Source organism: Mastigoproctus giganteus, chromosome 10, assembly GCF_048544385.1.
Source record: "Mastigoproctus giganteus isolate SK-2022 chromosome 10, ASM4854438v1, whole genome shotgun sequence".
Classification (NCBI taxonomy): Eukaryota; Metazoa; Arthropoda; class Arachnida; order Uropygi; family Thelyphonidae; genus Mastigoproctus; species Mastigoproctus giganteus.
The window spans coordinates 129,330,062-129,355,599 of NC_143584.1; the positions used below are offsets into that span (position 1 = coordinate 129,330,062).

At 36.1% G+C, this 25,538-nt stretch overlaps 1 protein-coding gene across 8 annotated transcripts in view; it reads right to left on the reverse strand.

The window, feature by feature from the left end:
- The window catches only part of LOC150079283 (ubiquitin carboxyl-terminal hydrolase 48-like), a 955,076-nt gene that overhangs the window by 306,401 nt on the left and 623,137 nt on the right, over positions 1–25,538 (reverse strand). For all 8 annotated transcript variants that reach the window (XM_090382262.1, XM_090382266.1, XM_090382265.1 and 5 more), the window contains one exon: positions 15,184–15,308. In XM_090382262.1, coding sequence (XP_090238388.1) covers positions 15,184–15,308 — 125 coding nt within the window. The remainder of the gene's footprint in view (positions 1–15,183; positions 15,309–25,538) is intronic.

Here is a 25,538-nt window from a genome sequence, read left to right on the forward strand (position 1 = left end):
TTCAGACACAGCATGGGTTTGTTAAGGGAAAGTCTTGTCTGACAAATTTGATAGGATATTATGATGTGGTTACAAAGGAACTGGATGCAAAAAATAATTTTGATATCATATATTTGGATTCAGGAAAGCTTTTGACACTGTTGCGCATGGAAGACTATTGTACAAATTGGAGCAGAATGGTATTAAGGGTAAGTTGCTACAATGGATAAAAGGATGGTTAAGTGCTAGAAGACAGAGGGTGGTAATCAACGGGTGCTGCTCTTCTTGGACTAATGTTATTAGTGGAGTCCCACAGGGTTCGGTGTTAGGTCCACTGTTGTTTTGTATATTTATCAATGATATTGATGAAGGTATATCAGGCTTAATGTCGAAGTTTGCAGATGATACAAAGGTTTGCAGGGTTGTTAATGACAGTAATGGCAGTGTGCTACTGCAACAGGATCTATATAATTTGGGCAGATGGGCTAAGAAGTGGCAACTGAAGTTTAACCTTGACAAATGTAAAGTACTACATATGGGTAGAAGTAACCCCAGAGAAACGTACCAACTGTGTGGTACTACACTTAAGGTGGTAGAAAATGAAAAAGACCTGGGGGTAATTGTGCAGGCAGATATGAAGTTTTCTGAGCAATGCTGCCAGGGCAGGTAATGGGGTTTTGTCAATGATATATAGGAATTTTGCTAGCAGGGAAAAGGAGGTGATTATCCCTCTGTATAAGGCAATGGTCAGGCCACGGCTTGAGTACTGCGTACAGGTCTGGAGGCCTCATTTTAGGAAGGATGTAGATTTACTTGAGCGTGTACAGAGAAGGGCAACAAGATTGGTGAGGGGAATGAAGGGATCCTCTTACCAAGAGAGGCTTAAGTTCTGCAAATTGCAGTGGCTGGAGACTAGGCACCTGCGCGGTGATCTGATTGAGGTATATAAGGCCTTGAATGGGTTGAGCATGCTGAATTCTGATGGGATCCTTCCACTTGTTCAGATTACGAATCTAAGGGGGCATAAATTCAAATTAAGAAAAGACAGATGTAGAATAGATGTGCGGAAATTTTCCTTTAGCCAGCGGGTGGTTAATTGCTGGAAAAAACTTCCATCTGTCGTTGTGGAAGTTGATAGGTTGAATAAATTTAAGGAGGAACTGGACAGGCATTTGGAGGGAATGGTGTGATTTTTTTTTTTTTTTTTTTGGCTGATGCTGCATAAGCTCATACATTTGCTTTCTTGCATCACATGCCACTACTACTACTATCCTCTTGATGTAGTATACACTGATTACTGTCATTAAATCACTGTGCTGACCTTAGTATCATCAGAGAACTGACATCAAACTTGAAATATTTTATCAATATAATTAACAAATATTAAAAACAGTAACTGGCTTTATTAATGGCTCATTTAGAGAAGCCCTTGTGCCAGTAAACTATAAATAATAAAGAGACCAATTGGGCATGTTCATCATTTATTTAAGGCTGTTAATCAAAAAGATGGTTAGATACAGTTATACCTACAGATGGTGCAATACGAGTATTGCAATAATTCATTAAGATTAGCACGATTTCCAAGAATGTGTTGGATTTAATTGTTCTTGCATGTTAGATAGTGAATTGAAGACATTTTTACAGATACTGGAATAATGCAGTCAATGAGGATACGTACGACTGTTAGTTAAGTTTGACAGTAAGGGTACTGCCAAGGACCTTCTCCCATCAGTAAGAACAGATGAGTGAGATGGGAATGACTGATACAGAGTTTCTCCTTTTTTTTTTTTTTTTTGGCTGATGCTATATAAGCTTGCTTTCTTGCATCATTTTTCACCACTAGTACTCTCTTTCAGTCTCTTGTGTTTGTAGCCTAATTCCATATTTGTGGTTTATTTTTAATGAGTTGATGTTTGTTATGAACCTGGGCTTGCCATAGCTAAGACCAGTGGTCTCTGCATGCTGCTTTTATAAAATTTTTGTAGTCACTTGAAAAGATTACTTCATTGTGGGGTTGTTTTGTGGAAAGATCTGCTTTTCTGTCTCCAAAAAGGCTAGAATGGCCTGGAATCCAGAAGAAAGATACACTCTAGTGGGACTCACTGCAAGTTAGTACTGTGAATGGATTTTTTTACTATAGGATGCAAAGAGGAGAGATTACTTCTTATAACAGTGACTGCACAAAGCCTATATATATCAAGGAAGGTGAGAGATGGATCAGTGACCTGCCCTTGAGCTAATTTAATGGCATAGAGTTCAGTAGTACAAACACTGCATGATACTGGCAACAAGGCAGTATCATGCAGTGTTACTGGCAACAAGGCAGTAGTACACTGCAACAGAACCTATCCAATGTCAGTTTTAAAACTATCAATATAAATTTTGCAGGTATGGGAGTTCATTGTAAGGAGACACAATATTCTTTCCCCACTGCTTAAAGTGGTCATCACAGGAATAAGTTCCCAAGGTGAAGATGGTCTGAAATATGTTGCTGTATCAAAATGCTGCCACGGTGCAACCAGTCTAGTTACACATTTAACACATGATAGCCCATGTGTATATATATATACTTCAAAATCATTTTTTTACTTCAGTAGAATGCATCAGTTGAAATGTTTTAAATACAGCTTTCCTTTTAGCACTTCTTAGATAGTAGTAAACTTCCACCAAATATTCATTCATTTTAAAAAGAAGGCATGCAGACCCCTTTTCAGCACACAAATTAAGATGACAAAGATGACCTATTAACACCAAGTGCTCATCTTCTTTTTTAATGTCCTTATTACTCCAGTTTTTAGGCCTGCCATAACAGACACATTATGATCACTAGCTGCCAAACAGATTTTTATTTATTTTTTTTTTTTTTAAGGAATCCCACATGCTTTCACATTGTTTCACAAAAGATTCCCAATGCTGTATCCTGCACAGTCACCTTCCAATGCTGGCATTGAATGCAAGCTGCTTTCAATTTGAAAAAAAAAAAAAATAATAATAATAAATAAATATATATATATATATATATATATATATATATATTTTTTTTTTTTTTTTTTTTATTACAAAAGGATAAGCAATCACAATGGGATTTAGTGCCATCACTACTTCTTTCTATATTTGTAAAATTTTCACTAACAATGCCTGTTGTTTTTGTTCCTCCACAACTGTATTTTTTTGCTATTTCACTATTGGGAAACATATTCCTTGAAAACATGCCTGCATGTTCAGCACAACTCACAGGATATTATGTTTTATGAAAAAATATGCAAATAAACATTTGACACATATGACATCATCATCATTACTAAGAAATGCAACATAAATAATTTAATTTCTTTCTTTCTATGCACTTCTTGACATCCTTACACTTTTCTTGCAAATGTCTGATTAGATTGTGTTTCCAAATGCTTGAAACTGAAAAATCACATCAACATACAGTGCACAAGGCAAATGTGTTATTTTTTTCAGAATTTACAATACATGGAAAATCTTGCACATATCTACCATAACAAAGACAAAGCTAATTAAAAAAGGCATTGTTAATTAGCTTTGCATCACACAAGTATAGTGAAATATCATGCATTAACATTTCATTAGTAGATGCATATGATGCAAGAAAGCAGGCTTATACAGCATCAGCCAAAAGAAAAAATCTTCCCATTTCACCCATCCAATCTCTCCACAAGTCTGTCCAGTTCTTCCTTGAATTTATTTATGCTATCAACTTCCACAACAACAGATAGAAGTTTGTTCCTTTAATCAACCACCCAGTGGCTAAAGGCACATTTTTGCACATATATTCTACAGCTGTCTTTCCTACTCAATTTGAATTTATGCCCCATGCAGGTGCATAATCTAAGCAAGAGGAAGAATCCTATCAGCATTCGGCTTGCTCAAACCATTCAAGACCTTATACACCTCAATGAGATCACTTTACAGGTGCCTAGTCTTCAGACACTGCAATTTTCAGAACATAACCCTTTCTTGATAAGAGCAACCCTTTGTTCCCCTCACCAACCTCGTTGCCCTTCTCTGCACTCGTTCCAGCAGCTCTACATCTTTCCTAAAATAAGGCCTCCAGTATGCAGTATGTTTTTCCTGTATGCAGTACTCAAGGTGTGACTCAAGTGAAACTCAAGGTGTTTTCAAGTGACTACAAGTATACAAGGAGATAATCACCTCCTTATTCCTGCTAGCAAAATTCATGTATATCATTGACAAGACCCCATAAGCTGCTCCGGCAATCCGTCTGCACTACTCTGAAAACTTCATATCTGACTGCGCAATTACTCCCAGGTCCTTTTCATTCTTCATTACCCTGAGTACTGCACAGTTGGTACATTACCCTGGGGTTACTGCTACCCATATGCAGTACTTTGCATTTGTCAATGTTAAACTTCAGTTTGCACCTCTCAATCCATCTGCCTCAGTAGCATACTGTCATTAACAACCCTGCCAACCTTAGTATCAAACTGCAAACTTGGATATTAAGCATAATATGCCTTCATCAATATCACTGATAAATATAGAAAACAACGATGGGCCCAACACTAAACCCTGGGGGACTCCATTAATAAAATTAGTCCAAGAAGAGCAGTGCCACTGATTACCACTCTCTGTCTTTTCCCTTTCAACCATCCCTTTATCCACAGCAGCAACTTGCCCTTAATGCAATACTTTCCAATTGTACAGCAGTCTTTTATATCCAACCGTATCAAAAGCTTTTCTGAAATCCAAGTATATAATATCAAAATTATTTTTTGCATCCAGTTCCTTTGTGACCACATTGTAGTATCCAATCAAATTGGTAAGACAACACTTCGCCTTAACAAACCCATGATGCATCTGAACTATAACTGCAGTCTTGTGAAGATGATCCTGCATTGCTTCTTTCACTAATGACTCCATTATTTTCCCCTGGAACAGAAGTTAAACTAACTGGTCTGTAATACCCTTGTCACCTTTCAATTCCCCCCACCCCTTTTATGAATTGGGGATACATTTGCACGTTTCCAGTCCATGGATGCTCTCATAACCATGGCTAAGGGCATACTTACTTACGGAACAGAACTTAAACTACCGGGTCTGTAATTACATGTCACTCTTTGATCGCCTTTGTAAATTGGGGTTAAACAATCCTTTTGCATATCTCCAGTCTGTGGGAACCTCTCCTGAATCCAAAGATGCTCTCATAATTATGGCTAGGAGTTTGCTTACTTCCTTTGCTGCCTCCTTCAATATAACTGGATAGATTTCATCCACCCCAGGTGCCTTTCTTATGTTTAACTTCAACAATTTCTCCACCACCTTGCTCTCAGTTATTACAGAATCATTTAACTCCCTGTTAGAGTTTTATAAACTTCTGGCTTCCACTGCTCTACAGAATTCCTTGTGTGAATGTAGATGCAAAATACTCATTCAGTTTGTCAGCTACCTGAGCAGAATCATCCACAGTCGAACCATCAGTATCAAGTGGCCCAACCTGATTCATTCCTTTTCTTCTGGAGTTTATATAATTAAAGAAGTCTTTGCTGTTTTCCTTTGCATCCTTTCCCAAAGATTTCTAGTAATATGCCTTCGCTTGCCTAACCTCCTTTGTGACTTGATTACAGCTTATATCTACCACAGGCTTCTGTGTCTCCTGATAATTTATATGTGTTCCATGCAAATTTATTCTCTGCCATGAGTCTCATTAGTTCATCTGCATTAAGGAGAAAGCAACATTTCTATTTTATGTATTATTTTAAATTTCTATTTTGCAGTGTAAACTAGTACTTGGTCAATTTGTTAATGAAAATAAATAGAAATTTGCAGAATTTTTTAAAAATTTAAATTTTAATATAGTTTTATTTATTGTTATTATTATTTATTTTATTTATTTTTTTTTTTTTGAAGAGAAAAAGAAGTTGAAAAATTGAGTTTTTGAAAAAATAAAGAGAAACTGTCACCAACAAGTGTGCGATGGAGAAGGGGTCAAACTGAAGGAAAAAAAAAAAAAAAAAACCAGATTCTGCATCATAAATCTGGATATTTGGCAGCAATATAAATAATAAGAATGGCAACCAGCCAAAACATTGATGGTAAACTGTTATTTACATTGAGATTGAGTGATCCCATGAAGAATTTCCCTCTGTCAATAGGTGTTGATTATGAAAACTGATGATATCAGTCCTAGTAAACTGCACCTAACCTATAAAGAAAACTAACAAAATGAAGTGGAAGTCGACACAATGTTGCATGAACCAATGCATCCAGTCTGGTAGAATGCAATGGGTGCTGGACAGCCATTTGGTGAGGGGGCCTGCATTTTCTTTAGATGATAAGGATGAAGGTGCCTCATGAAGAATCTTTTAAACTGTTGCCTGTGATGCATTGACCTCTGCCACCAACCATTTCACGCTGGCTCCCAGATTCTCCTCGATCTAGTTCAGAACTTGTTTCTAATTCAGGTGTTTGATGTTTTCAAGACACCGTTGTCAGTGTGATGGATCGTTTTTGTTTAGAACAACAACGACAACGAATGACCTCCTCATATGATTTCCTTTTGGGATAACATTGATGTAGTAATGCTTCCTAGTAGAGAAGGTTAATGATAATGGCTTTCCTATGATTACCATTTATGTAGCCATACATTAAAAAAACGCCTGCCATTTTCAGCATTTGAGTAACAATTTATGTTCGTGAGAAGAGATAATGGGATGAAATAAAAATTTTAGTTCAATAGCACTGCTAATAATATCACCACTAGGAGTAGTGATATTGTCCATTGTCCAGGAGTCTAGGTCAATATTCTGCTGCAATTGTCTTTCAATGACTTTCATGTTGCATGACTGTGTAAAAATACTGTAGTCATCAACAAAGAGAACACTGTTCACAGCTGGAGGTACTGAGTGATAGAATTCACTTTGATAGAAAAAAGCTAAACGCTTAAAACCAGGGGCATTCCTAGTGTATGTGGTGCCTGGGTACTAACTGAAATTTGGTGCTCCTTTAAAATTTTCTTCATATGCGTATGTAGGTTTCAGGTGCCCCTTGAATGTTGCTGCCCAGGTGCAGGCACCCCTTACACCCTCGGGACGGTCCACCCCTGCATAGAACAGATCCTTGGGGAGCTCCTTCTTCTTGGTAAAAGGACAGAAAGAAAGAATTCCACACAAACTTGGAATGGCTGATTTGATAGGAAGTTTTTAATAAAAACTGCCAGGTGACCCTTTAGGCCAAAGTTATTGTCTTTTAAAATTTCAAATCCCCAAGCTGTGTCATATGCTTTTCCGTATCAAAGAGTACTGACACAAGATGCTTGTGTTTCAGGAAAGCATCTTGAACAGATGTTTCTGGGAGGATTAAATGTTTGGGTATTGACCTGTTACTTCAGAAGCCATACTGTATCCTGTATGGAGAGAAAACAATATGATTAAATACTACGAGGCAAACACTGACCATTCTTCCTAGGATTTTGCATAAGCATCTATTAACAGGATGGTAACTGCGGAAGGTAAACACAATTCCCTTATGTCGGAATTCAGAAACTGCTTCTCAAAGTAGTGTCTGCTGCACCATGGATTGCCTTCTCTGTCTAGAGATGGCAATCCATAGACTCTGATGAAAGATGTTTAATCATTTCATAATGGATATTATCTGGCATGGCAGCACTCACCTTAGAGAAAGAGACTGCCACTTTAAGTTCTTGTTCTCTAAAAGGGGTTATAGGCTGTTAGAAGACAGCTTCAATTACTGTTTTCATGTTTTTGTTTAAGGGCTAGAAACTCTGGGGGAATATGATGTTTTAGCAGATACTATGGCAGATGTTTACCTCAGAGCAGGGGTTGGAAACCTGCAGCTCGTGAGCCACACGTGGCTCTTTAACTTTTAGCCCACATGTACGACAAGTGCAATGCATGGCAGGTGCAGGTGGTGATGTGAATATAGCATTAGTTTTAGCGCAAGCCGCAAACACTTTTCAGTTTAGTTTGCCTGCACATCACGAACAGATCACACGTTCTGCAAGGTGTCGAGTATAAAATAGTTAAAACAGGAACAAAATAATATAAGTATGTACATAGTGTTTGCAATAGGTACATGAATTCATATTATAAATCACTTGACTTTTTAAATAAGTCATGTGGTATTATTAAATAAGTGAAACAAGAGGGCATTAAAACTGTTATCATTTTTAAAATGTCAACTCAAAATAGAAAGATTGAGCAAGAAAACCAGGAATTTAAGAAGGAATGGACTGAGTTGTATGCATTTGGGGAAAAATTCTATAGGACTTTGGAGAGGCAAAAAGCTGCCCTTGCAATTCTACACAAATGGACATTGATAGATGAGTTGAAAAAGCAAGACCAAATTGTGTTCAATGTGTGGAGTAGCTTACCGGACACTTATATAAATTTGAAAATATTTGCTTTTGGACTTCTCTCAGTTTTTGGTTTGACATATTTCTGCAAGCAAATATTTTCGAACTAAAAATAAATCAAGAAGCCGTCTGAACAATGTGAGTCACACAGCATGTTTAAAGATGAAAATTACAGCATACTTGCCTGATGTTGAGACTCGCTCAAGAAGTTCAGCAGCAAAAGTCACATTAATTCGTACCTAACTGGATTTTTGTTACATTTTTTCAGTATTAATAAATAATATTTCAAAATATATATTTTTTATATAAAACATCTTCCCACTCTATTCCATTTCTTAAAAAAAAACTCCTCCCCCCTCTATTCCATTTTTTAAAAAAAACTCCTTCCCCCTCCTTCCAGCTTTGAGCTGAGGTGTGGCTCTTCAGATTCTTTTTTTTTTTTTTTTTTTTTTTTACTTAGATCAAAAATGGCTCTTCACTCAAAAAAGGTTGCTGACCCCTGCCCTAGAGTGTCAGCAATTGCAGTTGGGTCTTCAGCGAACATCCATTATGTTCTAGGATTAATGAAGGATGCAATATATATATTTGCCTTTAATTTTCCAGACTTTGTCCTAAGACAACCTTTGAGTTGGCTGCCTGAGTGATGGAAGATGTGAAATGGATCGAACATTTCTTCTGGCTGTGACACTGGATTAAATGTGCTTTGGTACATGCAGTTTCACTGTTTCATTGTCTAGCTCCTGCCTGGCTGTGGTGATATTAAACATTGCCATAAGTTTAAAGGCATATGTAGTGCAGAACAAGGTCACAGAGACTAAATTTGATGCTTCTGTGGCCTTGTTCTTTGCTATGCAGAAAAGTAAATAACAGATAATAAATATTGGTAAAACTTTGCTGCCTTGATTAATTGCTTTACTGTGAAGAAAGTACAAGATCCAGTTAAGTATATAATAAGTAAATAATAAGAAATACGCAACAGAAGGACTCAGTGATTCTGAAAATCAAAGAAAGCATATATAGAAATGTAGTAGTGGAAGGATTATACTTGGATGAGTAATGAAACCCCGAGGAAAAGTTCCAATCTGGGTGCTCATTTCATTAATAACATAGTGGATCCTCTTGAAATGAGAACAGGATATTTATCAACTATTATTCTCAAGTACTAGCAAAACATTTAGGAACTGAGACAGCCAGTCAGATTTCAGAAATCATATTAATTATTATATGGTGGACTTCGGGAATCGATTTATGGTATACTTCACACTTATGAAGTTAGATGTTTTTAGGGTTAAAAAAACCACTGCAGCCTATCCAGTTATTCTCATATTCAAAATAAGGCGAATGATTTTATGAAACCTCTGTGAAAGACAGAAAAGGATAACATCTATCTAATCAGTAGCTAATATGCAATCAAGATGAGAAAAGTTAATGTCATTACCTAATGAGAACTGAAAATGTAGGGTCTGCTCCATTTTCAATTCTGGATAAGGTAATTTTTCATTAAATTTTTCACAACTTCATTTTGACTCCAATTTGTATTGTAATGGGACAATAGAGATATAATCTATTTCCTGGGAAGAATTCTTAAAGTTCACTTCAAATGAGCCTCTAGTTTGGCTGATCACAGGTGAACCGGGTTGTACACAGCCTGCATACAAATTGCCTGTGAACTCACACACACACACACACACACACACACACACACACACACACACACACACACACACACACACACACACACACAGTGTAGACATAACACACAACAAAAAAAACCCAAACCACATGAAGCTGCATACCCCAGAAACTGGCATACTATAACAATGCACTTAATACAGCAAAAATTCTAAACATGAGTGTATGCATTTGTTCATGCATGGGAGTGGAGAGCACTAACCAAGAAGCAGTGTATGTATTTCATCATTATTCTTTGCATTTATAGACTAAGCATAGGAAGTGATAAAATTATGAAGTTTCTGTGAGATTCTGAAGTAAGCAAATAAGAAATTTCTGAGATATCCAGAATAGGTAATCATTTTTAAATTCTTTTGAGCTTAACTATTATGGATATTGGGATCATGCAGATGGAAATCACCATAATGTACAGAGAAATCACAGCAGATAGAGATACTTATATGTAAAAAAGTATACCTTAAGTTTTTGCCTTTTTTTTTTTTTTTTTTTTACTTGGTTAATAAAACTGTGGACACTATCTGTCAAATTTAATTTCAGTACTCTTAGCAGTTATTTTTTTTAAAATAAAGAGTTAGGATGTAAGTGGTCACTCTGGAGTTTGGAGTATTTCTCGACTAATTATAGCAAAGCTGAAGATAGATATTTCTTGGTTTTTTTTTTTTTTTTTTGTTTTTAATAATAAAAGTAGAAATCCCATGAATATACTTTTAACACAAATTTTAAAAGGTTTGTAATGCAATCATGCATTAATATTTTTGAGTAATTTTTTATAAACAAATTTGAGAGTCCTTTGGCACTGCAAATATAAAACTTCACGTTCAGTGCTATGAGGTTAATTTTTAATAATACTGTTTCTTAATTTTACTGTTTTTTAATAATTTTTTATAAACAAATTTGAGAGTCCTTTGGCACTGCAAATATAAAATTTCACGTTCAGTGCTATGAGGTTAATTTGTAATAATACTGTTTCGTAAAATTGCCTATTTTTGTTTTTACACTCCTATATAATGTCTTCCACAGGCTGAATTGTTGTTGTAAGCAAACAAATGAAGGTAGTTTATCTTACTTTTTGTTAGTAATTATTCACACTGCATGGGTGGGGTGTGTGCATGTGCACATGTGCGAAGCCAAGTGCAATTTAAATGTCAATCTAATTCACTGATGAAACTTCTGATTATGATAAGCAACATTATTGTGACCATTTGAGAACATTGAAGAGAAATTGCTATATACAAGTGAATGCAAAGACTCAACCAACTTAAAATTCATACCTTCTTCAACATCTAAATTGGTTAAGCATGCTTATTTTGCAAGTAGAAATCCTCACCACCATCATTCCCATTCAGTACTGAAAGCACCAGAACTATCATGCAAATTCTTGAGTCTAATTGTCAATGACTGGTAAGTGTAGTATGGCACTTGTAATTATTTAATTTTTGCATAAACTACAAAACCTAGAGGATGTAGCTTTTTTATCCTTATGAAATAACCTTTTCAAACACTGGTAGCTGTCTTTCCTAAATCCATTTGCCTTTGTTCCTAGGAGAAAATTTGCCAAAAAAAAAAAAAAAAAAAAAACAAAAAAAACAAAAAAAAAAAAAATTTAAAACATTTTAGATAGGAACTTTTTAATAGCATTCAAAACCTGATGTTAAAGTGCTGCCCACTCACCAATATTTTTCTATTATCTTGTGAAAAAACCAAAATGTAATGTCACTTTGCATACTTCAATGTGAACTGAAACTGCCAGTCAACCTATACTATCAGGACCTCAAAAACTATTCCCAGATGTAACTTGACATACATTTATCTGGGAGAAAGCACTTCTGGTGCTATTGCTGAGGATGTATTATGGTATACTTCTAAAACTTTTTTTTTGAATGTTCCCTGTGTTATTACAATATGGATTTGTATAAAATGACCACTTATAATTGCTATTTTATATTGTTATTCAATATTTTCGTATTGGTTACACAGTTTTAAGTACTGTTTTAATTTTTTGTTTATTACTCACTATACACTTCCAGTTACTAAGACAATTTTCTGATGTATGTATAATTTATAAATAATTCAATTAAAACATTAATTATATTGCATTATAGTATAAAATAAAGGTACTGGTAATGTAATTTACAAAAATTACAGAAAAAATTATTTATACCATCAGACAGTATTCATACTGTCTGACTGTATAAATTATCTGAATGGTGTTCATAATATTCAACAAAAAAGGTGGCCAACAATTGAGGTTACCAAAAATTGAAGCAGCTATTTACAGGGCAGCTTATTGGGGATTGCTTTTCTAAGTAAATGCCAGTTGCCAACAGTTTGGATGTGGGTATGCAAACAGTAAAATTCACATCCCATAATTAAGTGCATAGTGATATTTTAGAACCAAAAGTATATCCACTGAAATTTTTTATATGGAAATAATAGTCCTAACCTATAGAAATCCTCATACCATCAAGTTATATATTAACTTTTTTTCTAATCATGCTGTCCACAAAATACAGAAATGCAATCAAAAATAAAACGCTTTGTTTTCTTAATAACCAACCCATGCTGTTTTTGATAATTCTCATGATTACAATGTAAGCAACTGATACAAAAAATATTACAAAACACATACCACAAAGCATTCCTATATTTGTCCACAGTCAGCAAGTTGGCATCACTTCTAGAAATGCTACACATGATGACAGGCAACAGAAACATACTTACTTGGCTAAATTTGCTAAATCAATAGAAACTGATTGGAACAATTGTTGAACACAGTGCCAATTTCACACTATAGTACAGAGAAATATTTGGGCTTTTATGGTATTCTGTTCCAACTGGAATCTGAAATCAACATATATACCCACTGAGTTGGCTTTGCACTGGCAACACCCCCATGTTAGGAATGAAGTGGTTTGCAACACTGATGAAGGCTCAAAGTTGGGAATGGCTGATATAAGATTGTAGTTTGTATAGGTAGTGATCACTTTTTAAGTATCTGTGAGGAAGAATGAGTCAGTGTCAAGGTCTTTCCAATATTGAATGTGCAATGATTATGGGAGTGAGATGTGCAGGTGCCAGAATCTCAACAGCCAACATAGTTAAGCGCTCCCATTCTGTAATGTCACAAGCCTACCATGATTGGCTCAACAGCAGTTCAATAACCAGCCAAAGGTCACATATGGGACAGTCACATGGGGTCAACACCTGTGGTGAGCATTGTGTGTCTCATAATGGCAAGATTTCACATGTTGGTAATCCAATGTTGGCAGTGACATGGCCATGCAACGATGCAGCACAGTGGCTGTGGCCTAGCTAACTACTCAGTACAGCATAGCAAAAGCAATTTCCACATGGACTATGCACTAGACATTAGCTCGTATAAGCTATGGCAGTCGATGGCTGTCACTGGTACACCCACGTTCCCTGTGAAATACAAGAAACTGCACCTTGCATGGGCATGTCAATGCCAACTGGAATACCAATATGTGGAAATCTGTTGCCTGGTCTGATGAATCCCATCAGATACACCCATCTAGCTCTATCATGCTGATATGTGTATCTGCATTTGCAGAAAGCAACATGAGGCCATTGCACATGGATGCATTCTTGGTGTGTGGCAGGCTGGAGGCAGTGGTGCTATGGTTTGGAGACTGTTTTCATGGCATGCCCTGGGTTCTCTGATCATCATTAATTAACAATCTGATGGGGAATGTCTAACTTTCTATTTTTTCTGACCAAGTAAACCCCTTCATGATTCAAACAACTTCGGCATCTATCAACAAGACAAGGCACCATGCCATGAGGCCTGTCAGGTTGCTAACTGATTTCAGAAACGTAACAATGAATTCATCCTCTGGCCACCCAACTCATCATTTGGAACTTACTGGAAAAGGACATTTGATGCTATGACCATATCTACCTGACAATGTGTGAGCATTACTGTACACATTGTGCAACACATGGGTAATACTACTACAGAACACCCTGCAAATCCATGCCAAGATGTGTATGGGCTGTATTACAGACAAAAGGTTGGGGAGAGGGAGAGAGAGAGAGAGATAAATGATTTTCTTGGTAACAGTTCATTTTCCTAGTATAAATTTTTGCTGGTAGATTATGGAGAATATGATTTGAAGATGCCAACATTGCAGGCTTTAATAGCTACCATCAACCACTTGGCATGTCACTTACAGATCAGGTAAATAAGCAGACCATTTCCTATTGCAAATTCCCACTGTCCCCTATTACTGTATTCCCTCTGTCATCTGAGTAGCAGTTACTTGAGACCACTGCAGAAAACCAAAGTGAGTGTATGTGTCATATGTATTTTTTGACATGCACTCTGATGGCCAAAATGTTTCTGAATATTCCATTCTTCATGAAAAGCAGTGCACCATCTTATGTCAAGAATTTATGACATTATCATCTTCCAAAACTTTCCAATGATATGATTTTTCCACTGCTCACCTGACAACATCAATTATGCAATACCAGTGGATTTCTGGCTTTGAAGTAATCTAAAATAATGTGACTGCATCATCATACAATATCAGAGTTCAAAGAATCAGGTCTATTAACTTTTGCAAAGGAGATAATGATTATCAGATCAGATATATCACTTTTTTCATGGATATCTGAGCTTCGACTGAGTACATTGACTGCATGAGCACATGAAGGATAACTGCTCTATGAGCAGAATATACTAGTCACTGGTTGAGGCCAATACAATGTTAGGCAATTATACTGGAACATCCTCAGTGGTCAATACCTGCAGTTATGGAATCCTAAAGTGTACACCCTCCATAAATTAACTGCAACATTTAAAATCTCTAGGACTAATGAAATATTAAATGTCAAATTACCAAAGGTTCCTTATACCCTGTCTATTGTATTTCAAGTATGTCCACATTTCAAAATATGATTCATCCTGATATATTAACTGCAAACTAATCTATAATGTACCTTTTATCCTGTTATATCAAGCAAAACAACAACAAAAATAAAACTCATCCCCCAGTAACAAGCAAATTGACTGATCCTTAATAATAAAAAAGTAACATTTTTAAAAATCTAATTTTCATACTAAGTGAAATATAACATGCTTATGTGATAAAAATCATAATTTTTTTTTTTTTTTTTTTAAATTTTAGACTTACCAACTGAACTAACAAGGATGGGATCGTTTTGACCATTCTTCTCTTCCACATGGCATTTGATTTCAAAATCTACAGTAAACAGATGGCATATTGTCTGCCACTCATGTTCCCATACTAATATCAGTCTAGAAAATAATTAGCCTGTTTGTAAAAATATTAACCATTGAATACAGCTTATATAAAAATGGTTCACTAATATGAATTAATAATTTTAAAAAGAAACATGTTAAGAATTTGTAAACCGACACAATAGGTCTAAATCCAGTGAGAACTGGATCAAACTACTATATTCTGATCTGAAAGGTGACAAAAGGCTCTGCTACATGCAAGTATGGGCTGATTTCAGTTAAGAACAGGAGAACATGCACTTGCTTGTACAATAATTCAAGGAGTATAATAAATCAGATGAATTTGAAGTAATTAATATATGTGAACATGACAGAAATAAGAATCAAGGTATCATTCCAGTTCTAGCAGAGCTACAGGTACAATCCTCTTGATATAACCTCAAATATACATGATTGACAAAGGTTAAGGTATAGATTATGAAAGTGCAGTAGTTTGCAAAATAATTGATACAAATCAATAAATTTTGTTATGGAAGTATATTATATTATGAAGCAACAGCAGCATGTGTGGACTTAGGGTAAAGCATACCATTTCTGAAATATGCAAACTACCTTATGCATACCTGTAAATGAGCATACAACAGAGGAAGCTGTAAATCTTAATAGGGAGTATGATTACCCACGACAGCCAGGCACCATTCACGATAAGTGGTCATGCTATTAATGAAAGTGTTCAAGAGTCCTGGTGGTATTAGAGCACATTTTTTCTGCAGAGTAGTTTATAACTCATGAAAGGTTCTGGGAAATAGTGATCCCCCTAGAGCATACCATATACACTCACAATCTGGAGAGCTTTGAGACGACTCCATTCAGGATATATCCTTGCTCAGAAGAAATTTCTGTTTATTAATGGCCACTGCTCTTTATGGGCTAGTGTTATTAGTCCATGAAGGTCCCCCAGGGTTTGGTGCTGGGCCCCTTGCTGTTTTCAATATTTATTAGTATTAGTAGTGGCAAATTAAGCAAGAAAGCAAGCTTATGCATCAGAGTGCTGCCATAGTCTAGTGGTCAGGCGTGCGGGTGCATAAGTACACGTGCCTTGAGTGACCGGGGTTCAAGCCCGTGACTGCTGAATACGGTGCTGTTTCTTGTATTCTGTCTATCTTGTGAACTCTTCTGATCATTTGGTCGTCCCAGAGTATAAACAGAAAATTTATTTATTTATTTATTTTATCTAAGAATAAAAACTTCCCACATCACCTGTACATCCCCTCCAATAGTTTGTCTAATTCTTTCTTGAATTTATTCAAACTATCCACTTCCAAAACAACAGATGGAAAGTTATTCCACCAATCAACCATCCACTGGCTAAAGGAAATCTTCTGCACATCTATCCTGCAGTTAACCATTTAATTTATTATATAAATTATTTTTTTAATTGTTTTAATATTATTTAATTATTTAAATATTCTGATTAATTTAGTGAGCCACTGCTATTTTAATAAAAAATAATGGTTTCATTTTTAAAGGACTACACAAGTTGTAACTAGGCTGCCACTTCATGGGTAATTAAATTCTAGATTATCTCTTTTGTAAATAACAACTTCTGCAAACATTTCATTGCTTGCATAAGTTAAATTATGCAAACTGTCTTATTTATTTACTAGAAAACATACAATGAATATTTGAAATCTCAATTTGATTGTTATAATATTGTGATAATAATGGTCTGTTATTTAAGAACAGTTACTACTGACTGGAATGGTGTAGGGGGAGTACAAAGCTGTGAAAGCCGAGAGCTTGAATTGCCTAATATTTTTATTTATTTATTTAATTGTACTTTGGCACTCCAGAGTGAAAATAGATAAATTTATTATTATCAATAGTGGATTAATTTTACATTTTAGGTCACATTTTACTCTACTTTGCCACTTATCACAATTCAAATTTCAGTCAATCATGTGCTACTTCAAAAGAATAAAAAAATTGCAATAATTTCTTCAAACTTTTTTGTTTTTAATGTATGATTAACAATCACTACAACAATGGTTATTACTAGAACATCTCATTTCATTAATTGCTAATGTCAATTTCTAAACTTTTTATGTAAAATTCAATTGCAGTGGCAATAATATTTCAGAGAAAATTACACAAACATAGTCAAAATATTGATACTTTTTACTATTATTTTCAAGAAACCAAAGAAAAGAGTGTAAATTTATTTTTAAACAATTTCCTAAATTGTTTATGTTTTTGTCACTGGATGAGGTATGTTCAGAGTACCACCTAGTCTCTTTATTCACCATTCAGTGGCTGGCCTGCATGCCACAAGCTGCCAAACTTTAGTTGTATATGCATGTTCTCAAATAAAAAAAGTTTTACAATGCACATTTTCGAGAGAAGTGCAGACTAAAAAAATTTATTCATACTAATACTGTTTTGATAAATAAAAATCATATATGTCTAATTTAAAGAAGAATAGCTACTTAAGTGATTTTTTTTTGTTGCTGGCATAAAATTTGTTTAAACCAGAAATGAAGGGGCGAATGCAATAATAATAAAAATTAGTGTAGTATTATGTAGTATTACCATAAAATATTAACAACTGTGAATGATGCATGGATGAGTGTTCATGCATCAAGAAACTTGTATTAAGGAATGGTAACAAGGGTGTCCTTCACTTCTCCAGCATCTCAGTGGGAGATGCTGGCAAAGTGAAGTGACAATGTTGTGAGTGAATTTCATTTTCTGTTAGTTTTCATCCTGTTGCGTGCTTGCTTCTACAGAACACAGTTCTGCATTTGTGCATGGCATGTTCACTGTACATTGGTTTTATGTACTTAGAGTATAAAAATTAAAATTTATTTAGGACTCTCACAGGATGTTTTCCCAGCTGAGGTGCTCACTTTCTTCAAAAATATCTTATGAGGATCAACTTTACAGTGAAACCAAATGCTAAGACATGAACAGCCAGTATTGGTCCTTTTGAATATCCTATATAAATTTTCACTTTCTTTAATACTTCAAATAAAATCATAGCAACTACTTGCATTTTCTGCCTCATTATGATTATGTCCCATACAACTATAAAATAAAATGTGCTTTAATTTACGGTTTTAAAATTATCTTGAGTTTTGGTTAATGATGTATATGTAACATTACATATACAATCAGGAGGCTTAGAGGGGAACAGGCATTCTGTGTATTATCGGACACTCAGTCTAAAACACTGATGGATCCAATATCGTTCTATTTCAGAAGATTTATGAGAAGTCCGGTTGGCCTGCCTCCCTAAAATCCACTCATGCACACCTTCTCGATGGAAAGCTCTGTTACGTCACTTAGGTGGCAACCAACGTGTAGAGTGGTTCTCTTCAAGATGCCTGGTCAGCGTGAAGAGGAAAATACCAAATTCTCCAGCACATGACAGCACAACGAAACAAATGGCCCTCAGTTCCCAGCGGCTTTCACGCCTTCTATTACAGCAGCGAGCGCATCAGAAGGTGCTAAGAATCTCTGGGTACGACCAGGCTGCCATGCACGGAAACTGAACTTGGACTGTTACAATGTAAGATCGCTCATCGGTGAAAACAGGATACTAGAGCTGGAGAAGGAATTAGAAAATGAGAATTGGAATATCATCAGTTTGGCTGAAACAAGAAGAAGAAATGAATCACTTATACGTTTATCAAGTGGAAATCTGCTGTACACCAATGGAAACAGTGAAAGGAGTGAAGGTAGAGTTGGCATTCTGGTCCATAAAAGATATAGAAAAACAACATTTTGGAATTCAAAAGTACATCACCAAGGATGTCAAGACTACTACTCAGGAATTCTAAGAGGTATAAGCTAAAGGTTATAATGATTTATGCACCAATGAGCCCTGATGATGAAGAGGTTGAAGAAATGTACATCGAAATTGAGTCTTCTAGATGAACAGAAAACTCACTATGCTATCATTATGGGGGACTTCAATGCTAAGGTTGGAAAGAGACAAAACAGCGCAGAAAGGGGAACTATGGGAAATTTTGGAATTGGTGAAAGAAATTAAAGAGGTGAAAGACTTGTAGAATTTGCAGAATCTTGAGGAATGTCAGTAATGAACACTTTTTTCAAGAAAAGGGTGAACAGAAAGTGGACATGGAAGAGCCCAAATGGATTAACAACTAATGAAATCCGCTTCATCCTCGACATAAGATATATTGTGAATGATGTTACTGTCCTGAACAAGGTAAATGTTGGAAGTGATCACAGAATGGTAAGATGCTGTTGTTGTTATTTGGTTTTTAGGAGCATTAGCAACTAATGCCATATTGCTCCGGGGATATGCGATGGTCATTCCCTGACCTTTCCACATCCTCCGTATTTGGTGGTCACGAGCTCAAACCCCGGTCTAATCAAGAAGTGTGTGCTATGCACTGCTGCTCCTGCCCACCTGGCTACGGAGGTGCCCTCGTAAGATGCACACTGATATAGATGTACGAAAAGAAAGGGTAAAACTGACTGAAGTAAATAATACAAAGGTCTTTGAGATAACAGAAGAGGAGAAAAAGCAGTATGTACTGGAACTTAAGAACAAGTTTAAGGTTTCTGCAGACTGCTCAGGACCAAGATATTGACAAGGAATATTACAACTTTCTGAAAGTGATAAAGCCCAAGAAACCTATAGGTAAAAAGAAATCCAAAGAAGAAAAAATTAGTCAAGAAATGCTTGCCATGATGAACAGAAGACGAAGAGCAAAATAAACACTGACAAGGAGAAAATTGAGTATACTGAGTTATAAAAAGCAATTAGAAAGAGACTCAGAGAGGACATAAGAAAATTTAAAACAAGAAAAGTAGAACAAGCATTAAGGGGAAACAAAGGATTTAAATCAGCAGTCATGAGCAGTAATACAGAAATACAAATGATACTGAAACTGAAGAATAGCGATGGTGTACTATGAATAGCAGAGAAGGCACACACAATTCAAATAGCAGAAGACTACTATAAAGAGTTACAGAAGGAGCGAGGGAATGATGCCAGCAGTGGGGAAGATGGATTGCAAATTAGTAACACATACAACATACCTGATATCCTTCCTGATTAGGTAGATCATGCGTTGAATAAATTGAAGAATCAGAAAGCCCCGGGGGAAGATGAAGTTACTGTAGAGTTGTTAAAATTGGGAGGAAGAGACATGACACAAAAACTGGCAAGACTCTTCACAAAATGCATTAGAAAAGATGTGGCGCCTAAGGAGTGGAATAGTGAATCATAGTTTTGCTGCATAAGAAAGAAGATCAATCAGAAATTGGAAATTATAGACCGATTAGCTTGTTATCCCACATCTACAAGTTGTTCACAAGGGTCATTACTAAAAAGATTAGAAAGAATATTTGATGAGAATCAACCGAAAGAGCAAGCTGGCTTTAGGATAGGATTCTCAACTATGGATCACCTTCACATAACGTCACAGCTAATGGAGAAAGCAAATGAATATAAAACACTATTATGCCTGGCATTTGTGGATTATGAAAAGGCATTTGACTCCATATAGCATACGGCAATATTTCGGGCACTGGAAAGAAAAGGCATAGATACCCCATATATTATGATTTTGAAGAAAATATATGAATGTTACCTCTTTTATTAGACTAGACAAAGACAGTAGTAAATTTAAAATTGAGAAAGAAATTAGCATTAGTAGAGGCATATGATGCAAGAAAGCAAGCTTATGCAGCATCAGCCAAAAAAAAACAAAAAAAAACACCACTCCCATTTAACCCCTCCGTTCGTTCGAAATATCTGTCCAGCTGAGCCTTAAATTTATTTAGGCTATCAACTTCCACAACAAGGGATGGAAGTCTGTTCCGCCAACCAACTACCCGCTGCCTAAAGGCCAATTTCCGCACATCTATCCTATATCTGTCTTTCTTCAGTTTGAATTTATGCCCTCTCAGGTGATTATTCTGAGCAAGGGGAAGAATCCCATCAGCTTTGAGCATGCTCAACCATTCAAGGCTTTATACACCTCTATAAGATCACCTCGCCGGTGCCTAGTCTCCAGACACTGTAATTTGCAAAACTCAAGCCTTTCTTCGTAAGAGCAACCCTTTGTTCCATTCACTAATCTTGTTGCCCTTCTCTGTACTCATTGCAGCAGCTCTACATCCCTCTTGAAATGAGGCCTCCAGACCTGTATACAGTACTCAAGGTGTGGCCTGACCATTGCCTTATACAAGGGAATAATCACCTCCTTATCCCTGCTAGAAAAATTCCTGTATATCATTAACAAGACACCATGAGCTATTCTTGCAGCCCATCTGCACTGCTCAAAAAACTTCATATCTGCCTGCACAATTACCCCAGGTCCTTTTCATTCTCTACAACTGTCAGTGTAGTACCACAGAGTTGATACGTTGCTCTGGGGTTACTGTTTCCCATATGTAGTACTTTACATTTGTCAATGTTAAACTTCATTTGCCACCTCTCAGCCCATCTGCTCAACTTTTCCAGATCCTGTTGGAGCAGTATATTGTCAGTAGTGTCCTTAACAACCATGCCAACCTTTATATTGTCTGCAAACTTGGACATTAAGCTTGATATACCATCATCCATATCATTTATAAATACAGAAAACAACAATGGACCCAACACTGAACCCTGAGGGACTCCCCTAATAATATTAGTCCACGATGAGCAGTGTCCACTGATTACCACTCTTTGTCTTCTGCCCCTCAACCATCCCTTTATCCATAGTAGCAATTTGCCTCCAATGCCACACTGCTCCAATTTGTACAGCAGTCTTCCATGTGCAACAGTATCAAAAGCCTTTCTAAGATCCAAATATATAATATCAAAGTTATTCCCTGCATTCAGTTCTTTTGTGACTGCATCATAGCATCCAATCAAATTGGTCAGGCAAGACTTTTCCTTAACAAAGCAATGCTGTGTCCGAGCTATAACTGAAGTCTTGTGTAGATGATCCTGCAGTGCTTCTTTAACCAGTGCCTCCATTAATTTTCCTGGAACAGAAGTTAAACTCACAGGTCTATAATTACTTGTGTCAGCCTTTGATCCTCCTTTGTGAATTGGGGTCACATTTGGACATCTCCAGTCTATGGGTACCTCCCCCGAGTCCAAAGAAGCTCTCATAATTATGGCTAAGGGTTTGCTTACTTCCTTTGCTGCCTCCTTTAATATAACTGGATAGATCCCATCCACCCCGTGTGCCCTTTTTATGTTTATCCTCAACAATTTCTCCTCCACTTTCTTCTCAGTTATTACAAAATCATCTAGCTCACTGCCAGAGTTTACTTCATCTCTGGCATTCCCCTTCCTGAATAACTTCTCGTGTGTGAATGTAGATGCAAAATACTCATTTAGTTTGTTAGCCACCTGAGCAGGATCATCAACAGTAGAACCATTAATATCCAGTGGACCAATTTGATTCATCCCTTTCCTTCTAGAGTTTACATAGGTAAAGAATTCTTTTCTGGTTTTTTTTTTTGCATCCTTTGCCAAGGATTTCTCATAATCTGCCTTTGCCTGCCTAATCTCCTTTGTGACTAGGTTACAGACAAGCTAATATCTATCATAGGCTTCCATATCACCCATTAATTATGGTAGTTACTATAATTAATGGTAGTTACCTCTTTGAGTAAATCCCACTTCAGCACACTGTGATCACTGCCACCTAGTGGTTCCTTTATCTGAAGATTCTTAATGCGCGAAGAATCACTACTGATAATTAGATCAAGAGTATTACTCCCTCTATTTGCCTCAAGAACATGCTGATGTAGAAAACAATCGTTCAATAAATCCACAAAAGCATTGCTAATGTGTGAGTGACCAAACCCACAAATTCCATTCAATATCTGGGAAATTAAAATCCCCCATTATAAGATTCTGTGATTTACTGGTCCACTCTATTTCCCTGTACAGTTTCTTATTATACTCATCAGAGTCATTAGGTCTATAGCACATTCCTACTCTCAATTTTGATCTCCTAATGCTTATGTCACACCAAACTGACTCGGCACTGCACTGTCCAACGATGTCGACTGGCTTCACTTCCTTGGATTTTATGTGTTTCTTAACTAGTAGCATAACCCCTCCTCCCGTCCTATCCTGTCTATCTTTTCTGTACACATTGTACTCCCCAAATTGCAGTTCTGCATTCCTTATATCTGTGTGACACCACGTCTCTGATATTCCAATAATACCTGCCTTTGATGTTTTGAGCAATACCACAAATTCATCAAATTTATTTACCAAACTCCTGGCATTGTTGTACACACACTTGTTCCTATTCTTAGTTACCCTAACACAACCCATGTGTTTTCTTGTACCGCAATGACTCCCAGCAGTCTCTGAAATACCCTACATTGTTGCAGTTCGACAAGGAGACACAATATCTCCAAAGTTGTTTACTGCTGCCCTTGAGGAAGCTTTCAGAAGATTAGACTGGTCGCAGAAAGGAGTCAATGTGAATGGAGAGTACCTAAACCATTTACGATTTGCAGATGACATTGTGGTTATAAGCCACGATCCCAAAGAATTAGAAGAAAATCTTAATCAATTACGCAGAGTTAGTAAGGATTTTGGACTAAAGATGAATATGGCTAAAACAAAAGTAATGATGAATAAGTATGCCATAGAAAGGGATATAATGATTGAAGGAGCAGTAATTGAAAAGGTGGAGTCATGTACTTATCTGGGACAAGTCAGCTCTAATAATGATAAATGGATGGAGGTCAACAGAAGAATATATTTTGGATAGATAACATTCAGGAAATATAGTCACATACTGAGGAGCAATATCCCAATTTGTCTGAAACATAAAATAATGAACCAATGTATACTCCCCACCATGACTTATGGAAGTGAAACTTGGCACTCACCAAAATAATGGAAGAGAAGCTGAGAACTGCACAGCAAAGAATGGAACGAATTATATTGGGAATCAGACTAATAGGAAAGAAGAGAAACACATGGATTAGGCAGCAAACTCAAGTAAAGGACATTCTTATCAAAACTAAAGAACTAAAATAGCCTTGGGCAGGACACATAGCTCGAAGACATGATGACAGATGGACTAAGAAAATAACAGAATGATACCCAAGAGGAGCTAAGAGAAAACCTTGAAGACAACAACAGAGATGGACAGACGAAATTCATGAGTTTGTGGGTAGTAAATGGATGGCCATTGCGCAAAACAGAAGGAACTGGAAAGTTGCTGGAGAAGCCTTCATCCTGCAGTGGATTGAAAATGGCTGATGATAATGACGTAACATTAAAATAGCAAGAGCTTATTTTTTAAAATAAGATGAATAAGACACAGTAACTAGCAGCCATTGAGTTATAATTAATGTAAGTTTATGATATACTTACATAAGTTCAAGAAACATATTAGATAATTTTTCTTTGATTTTCATATGAACAGCTCATGCACTGATATTGATTAATAAAATTTTTGAACAAATAATTACTGTTTTCATTTTAAATATATATGTTTTTTTTTTTTTTTTTTTACTGCACTTGCAAAGGTTTGGAAAAAAAAAAGTTTGTTTTCTCTAATGGGATCTTATAGCATTGCTTCTTGTTTGGATTGTGTCTGGACAGTGCATAATTACAATATCTACCAAATTACAATATCAACATTCAGATCACACACTCAACTGCCTTCATTTGTCTGGATTTTTATAACAGTGAATATAAAATGGCAAGAACTATTTCTGTAATCTGATTTTTATTAAATTAAAGATTTATTTAGCCAGAGGAATTAAAGATATACCATTTCTGACTTAAAATGATTTTGTTTATTCAAAAATCTTATGGTAAACAAAAGTGATCTAACATTCCCTCATTTTGTGATGGTTCACCTCACAACTCTCTCTGAAGTAGAGATTTTATGAACAAAACTGAAAGTTTAAATCATAACTTGACTAAATGGCAAATGTAATAAATCTGGTATGAATTTAATATAAGCTATGAGAAATTTTTGTTTTCTTAAAAAACTCAGTGACAGATAATATTACAGTGTATTAATCATGGCACCCACTTGAAAGATGGGTAAAAGTGATAAGGATTATATATGTTGTTGTTTGTTATTTGGTTTTTAGGGGCATTAGCAACTAAGGCCATATTGCTCCGTGAATATGCAGTGGTCATTCCCTGACCTTTCCGCATCCTCCGTATTTGGTGGTGACGGGCTCGAACCCCAGTCTAATCAAGAAGCGTGTGCTGCGCACTGCTGCTCCTTCCCACCTGGCTACAGAGGCACCTATATATAGTCCACGTTC